Raw genomic sequence first — 4,664 nt, 5'->3', positions numbered from 1 at the left:
TTTACAAAGACAACACTTTTGCCACGTTTAAAAATCGTTATCATTTTTTACAAAATAATGTTTTTGCAACCTTGAAAAAGTGTTGTCTTTTTTAAAATACAACTTTTTAGTAAAAGATAAATTTATTTATAAAATTGTTGTCTATTATACTGACACCGCGAATTACTTAATTAAACACTAATAAATAACACTAATTGAAATATCATGAAAATATAACTGATCAATCTTCTTACTATTGAACCAGAAATGTATTATACAATTCAAATAGAAAATATATAGATATAATTCACAAACTTTTGGATCCATTTTAAGTCTATATAAAAGCAAAAAACCCAACATACTAGATATGTATATTTGTTCTAACATATCTTGCTTCTTGGATTGAATCTTTCTAGTAATATTACATCTTCTCAGAAATATATGAGTATCATTCTTGGCAAAAAAAAAAATCCCACATTCAGTTTCTTTCCATATTCATCTGCAAGGAAGAAAATTATTAAATTATAATTAAGGCACAAGGAATAATTAGAATTCTTCAATTTGCAACCATTAGATAAAATGCCCACTACTAGTAGACTCTGCACTACAAAACTTGCTAGTATAGTGGAGCTCTCGATGGAAGAGTAAAATGATGGCCCGGTAAGCAAGTAATTTAACAGTCCATTTGTGTCTGGATGAGGTAATAAATGAACTTACAATTACTGACAATGCATATCATAAAACACAAACAAATGTAATGGATGAAAAAAAAATGTCGAACTAACATACAAACCTAGAGAAAATGCCACACAAGTGTCCAAGACATGAAACATTAGAGGCTAGAAAATGGAAGAGTATCAACAAGATCCATACATACCTAAAATATACAATTCCCACAGTGAAGGATCCATATCAAATTTTGTTTCTAATACATATGTAGCTAAAAATAAGTAAAATAACTTAATATGACAAGAAAGGCATATATCATTTAGCAGACACATTGAAGAGTCCAAAAACACTTTAAAAAGGACAATAAAGTCATCTTAAAAAAAACTATCATTAGCAGCATGGATCATCAGGTTATTTAGGAGTTTAGCTGCCCTTAAAAAAATTGATAGAAGCAAAATAAGCATATTCAGTATATTAGTGAACCAGATACACAAGTATTATAGTTCAGCTAACCTTCTAGATTGAACGCCGCTCAAACTTGTTTCCATGATAATCGTTGCATATAGGATCCTAGAGAAACCAATGGCACATTCAGTCACTAGGGATGAAAAAGCATGAAAGGGATTGTTCGCCACCAGTAAGGCAATTATTAGATGAAATATAGAATTGGTAGTTACATGCAAGAGCATCAAATATAGAAGTTGAACAGAGCCCATTATTCATTCCAATTCAGTGCCTAAGGCTACCAAAGTTAACATATTGAATATAACATGGAGCAAAGATCCATGAAAAAGAGCAGATGTATACATCCTCTAAACTGCAAGATATATAAGAAAAAATGTTAGGGATTTAAGAGCTAAAATGAAATTTATGTTTTATGAAAATAAATTAACTAGTAAGATGACATGCCACTTGATAAAGTTATAGCAGAAATACAATATTACAAATTACCATTGACATATTCTTAGTGTTTTGGCATTATCTAGCAGATATTAAATTATAGCAATGTATCTTTAGCAGATGTAAGAATCTTAGAGTAATTCATTATATTATCTTTTATGCGGTGTATTTCTATAGGTGAGATTCATATCTGACTAAAGGAGTCATAACCAACCAACAAATAGACCAGATAAATAATTCCGCAAGTGAATATGATGCCAAAAGTAATAAATGGAACACTGGATCACCATTGACGTAGCCTGGTTGGCAATCCTGCCTACAAGCCATAAACAATGACAATTAAGAGTTAGAGGGAACCCACTAGTGGCATTATTTAACACAATAACCAAATAGAGGATGTAATAATATTTGCGCAGCATGTTCATAGCCACTCATACCCAAAACAAAAAGAAACTAATGCGGCAAGATGAGCAATGATGCTATTTGATTTGATGTTAAATGAAGCAATATGCAGTGCTAGGTAATTGGTACTATCAAGTATCATATAAGCAAACCTAAATGATTTTTACCTTGAATAAAAGAATTTCAATCAACATCTTGTTAGCAAAAAAAATATAAGTTATATAAAGGTACCATTCCAAAAGTATGACTATCCTCCGAATGTAGTTTCTGCAAGGTAAGAAGACAATTGAAGATCGCCTAATTCCACCATACCTATCTCGGCAACACCTTCCACCAAAAGAGATGATCAAGCAGAAGCAAACATTGTAAAATGAGCCAAAGCCTTCGTTGGCAAGCATGTTCTTCGCCATTATGGCAACTATGTACAAACCAATGACAACTATACAAACCACATAATTAGTGAGAAATGAAAAATAATGCAAGTATGAAACTACCCCTAATAAATGAAAGACAATGCAATTAATAAAATCTAACCTAACTAAACTACACTTGCAAGAGAATTAAAAGAAACATAAAGTAAAGCATTAACGAAACCTACACTAATCTAATCTAATTGCATCATAATAAAATCAAGAACTTAAAGTAATCGAAAGAGAGAAGACAAGTAATAATTAAACTAACCTAACAGCAACACATGAAGAAACACAAGTGATTGGGAAAATTCATCGAACACTTAACATGCATGAATCAAAGTAAACTAAGTACATGCAATCTTAACATGGGGGAATTAGTACTTCACTACAATTCAACTCAAACACAATTCAACAATCAACATGAATAAACAACCCAACACAAAAAAAGATAACCCAAAAGCACATCACTCAAACTTGCGGACGAAAGAAGATTCTCCCTGATCATTAGATGGAATGAGCGAATGCCGACGGATATCAAATAAAGAACCCGTAGAGAAGAGGGCTGTCAGAGAATGACAAACTCTCCTCCTCTTCTAACCCAAAGAAAAGGGGAGTGTGAAGCTCAAAAGGTGGTGACGGGGCTGCCCTCTTCTCTTCTAACCCGAAGAGTAGAGTGGAGAGGTGGATGGAACCACCGGTGTGGAAGAAGGAACTACTAGAAGTGACAGAAGCTGTCCTCCCCTCTTCTAACCCGAAGAGGAGAGGAAAGAGGGCTACTGGATGACGATGAAGGGCTGTGGATGGTCGAAAGAAGCTCCTCTTCTAACCCGAAGAGGAGACCCCTCCCTTCTAACCTAAAGGGAGGAGGTGGATGAAAACGAAGAAGCAATGGCGTCGGGATGGTGTTAGGAAGCTCCCCGTTTGTAAGTTGCTTTTGTGTTGGTGTCAGGATGATTTTGCCTGCATGTGAGGAGTTGCTTTCGTGATCGAGTTTTTATTATCCAAAATATTTTCGGATAAAAAAAAATATGAAAAAAATAAAATGTAAGGAAAAAAATGAAAAATATAAAAAATAAGTTAAAAAAAATCATAATTTTTTTTAAAAAAAAATAAAAAATCATTAAAAATAAAAAATGGTAAAAAATTTTAAAAAAATAAAAAAATAAAAAAAATAGGAAAAACATTAAAAAAATTTAAAAATACAAAAAACATTAAAAAAATAGAAAAAACATTTAAAAAATTTTAAAATACAAAAAAACATTAAAAAAAATAGAAAAAACATTAAAAAAATTTTAAAAAAATAGAAAAAAAGTAAAAAATAATAAAAAATGTTTAAAAGCATTAAAAAAAATTAACAAATTTGAAAAATGTAAAAAATCCTAAAAATTTAAAAACCCTAAAAAATCAAAACTAAAAAAAATAAAAAAGTAAAAAAAATAAAAAAAATCTTTAAAAAATTAAAAATTAAAAATTAAAAAATATAAAAAACAAAATAAAAAAAATAAAAATATATATATAAATAAAAAAATGTGAAAATATAGTAAAATATAATAGAGTTTAAATAATAATAATAATAATAATAAAAATATTATTATTATTATTATTATTATTATTATTATTATTATTATGTATAATTGGTTTTGTAACTAAGGGTAATCTAGTAAAATACTAAACTAGGTTATTCATTAAAACCTTCAAACAAACATGTTTTTGTTGCATTACCTAAATTGAACCAAACAACATTTGGTTATGTTTTATTCCCCATAACCTTGGTTATGTGATTACCTGATAATCACATAACCAAGGTTATACATGATAACTTGAACCAAACGCACCCTAAAGGGGATTGAATGACGTTCTTTGAAAAATTATGATTTAAAAACAAGTATGCAACAAAAAGGGAAACAAAAAATAATGCTAACACAAGTCAAGTTTTACTTAATTCGGAGCCTTCGACGACTCCTACTCTAAGGTTCATGATTGTTGATCGCTTTCATTGGAGAATCACTATCAGTTCGAATCAGGTGTTACACGTTTTGAGTACAAGAACTAATATCGTTACCGACAAACATAAAGGAAATAAGGATCTCTCATTCTTCAACCTTAAAAGCAGTTTTTCGGTGTCATCGGAGCTTTTTTGGAGCAACATACAAGAGATAAACTTGTAGTAGTTGTCGTTTTGAAGCTCCTGGTAGAAGGCCTTAATATAGGCCCATTCTGGGCGCCTGGAACCCCTCTGGGGGCCTAGACCATGTGGCTCGATCAATCAATGCACTCCATATCAGGTTTTGGATGATTTTT

The 4,664-nt window shown here is 30.9% G+C and overlaps 1 protein-coding gene across 7 annotated transcripts; it reads right to left on the bottom strand.

The window, feature by feature from the left end:
- Positions 1-249: 249 nt before the first annotated feature.
- LOC122017293 lies at positions 250-3,325 on the bottom strand. Of its 7 annotated transcripts, none has more exons than XR_006121318.1 (4): positions 2,182-3,325; positions 1,763-1,864; positions 1,162-1,465; positions 250-478 (listed from the first exon to the last, which is right to left on the bottom strand). XR_006121318.1 is itself a non-coding variant. In XM_042574860.1 (4 exons), the coding sequence occupies exons 1-4, from the start codon at positions 2,358-2,360 to the stop codon at positions 475-477; spliced, it is 342 nt and encodes a 113-aa protein (XP_042430794.1). In that variant the 5' UTR covers positions 2,361-3,325; the 3' UTR covers positions 250-474. The 7 variants fall into 7 exon arrangements, 2 of the variants coding, with proteins under 2 accessions (XP_042430794.1, XP_042430795.1); XM_042574860.1 differs by having other exon boundaries at positions 1,162-1,218; XM_042574861.1 differs by having other exon boundaries at positions 1,162-1,218; positions 2,263-3,325.
- Between the last annotated feature and the right edge of the window lie 1,339 nt (positions 3,326-4,664).

The sequence above is a fragment of the Zingiber officinale genome, chromosome 8B (genome assembly GCF_018446385.1).
Source record: "Zingiber officinale cultivar Zhangliang chromosome 8B, Zo_v1.1, whole genome shotgun sequence".
In the NCBI taxonomy this organism is placed as follows: domain Eukaryota; kingdom Viridiplantae; phylum Streptophyta; class Magnoliopsida; order Zingiberales; family Zingiberaceae; genus Zingiber; species Zingiber officinale.
Note: the sequence above shows the minus strand (reverse complement) of the source record. Positions and strands in the feature narration are given on the sequence as shown.

Coding starts and splice junctions, on each gene's coding strand:
- LOC122017293 (XM_042574860.1), bottom strand. CDS start 2,360: ATGGCGAAGAACATGCTTGCCAACGAAGGCTTTGGCTCATTTTACAAT. Junction 1,865..2,181: donor ATAGTCATACTTTTGGAATG/GTACCTTTATAT, acceptor TATGGCTTGTAG/GCAGGATTGCCAACCAGGCT. Junction 1,219..1,762: donor TTTATCTGGTCTATTTGTTG/GTTGGTTATGAC, acceptor TGGTTTCTCTAG/GATCCTATATGCAACGATTA.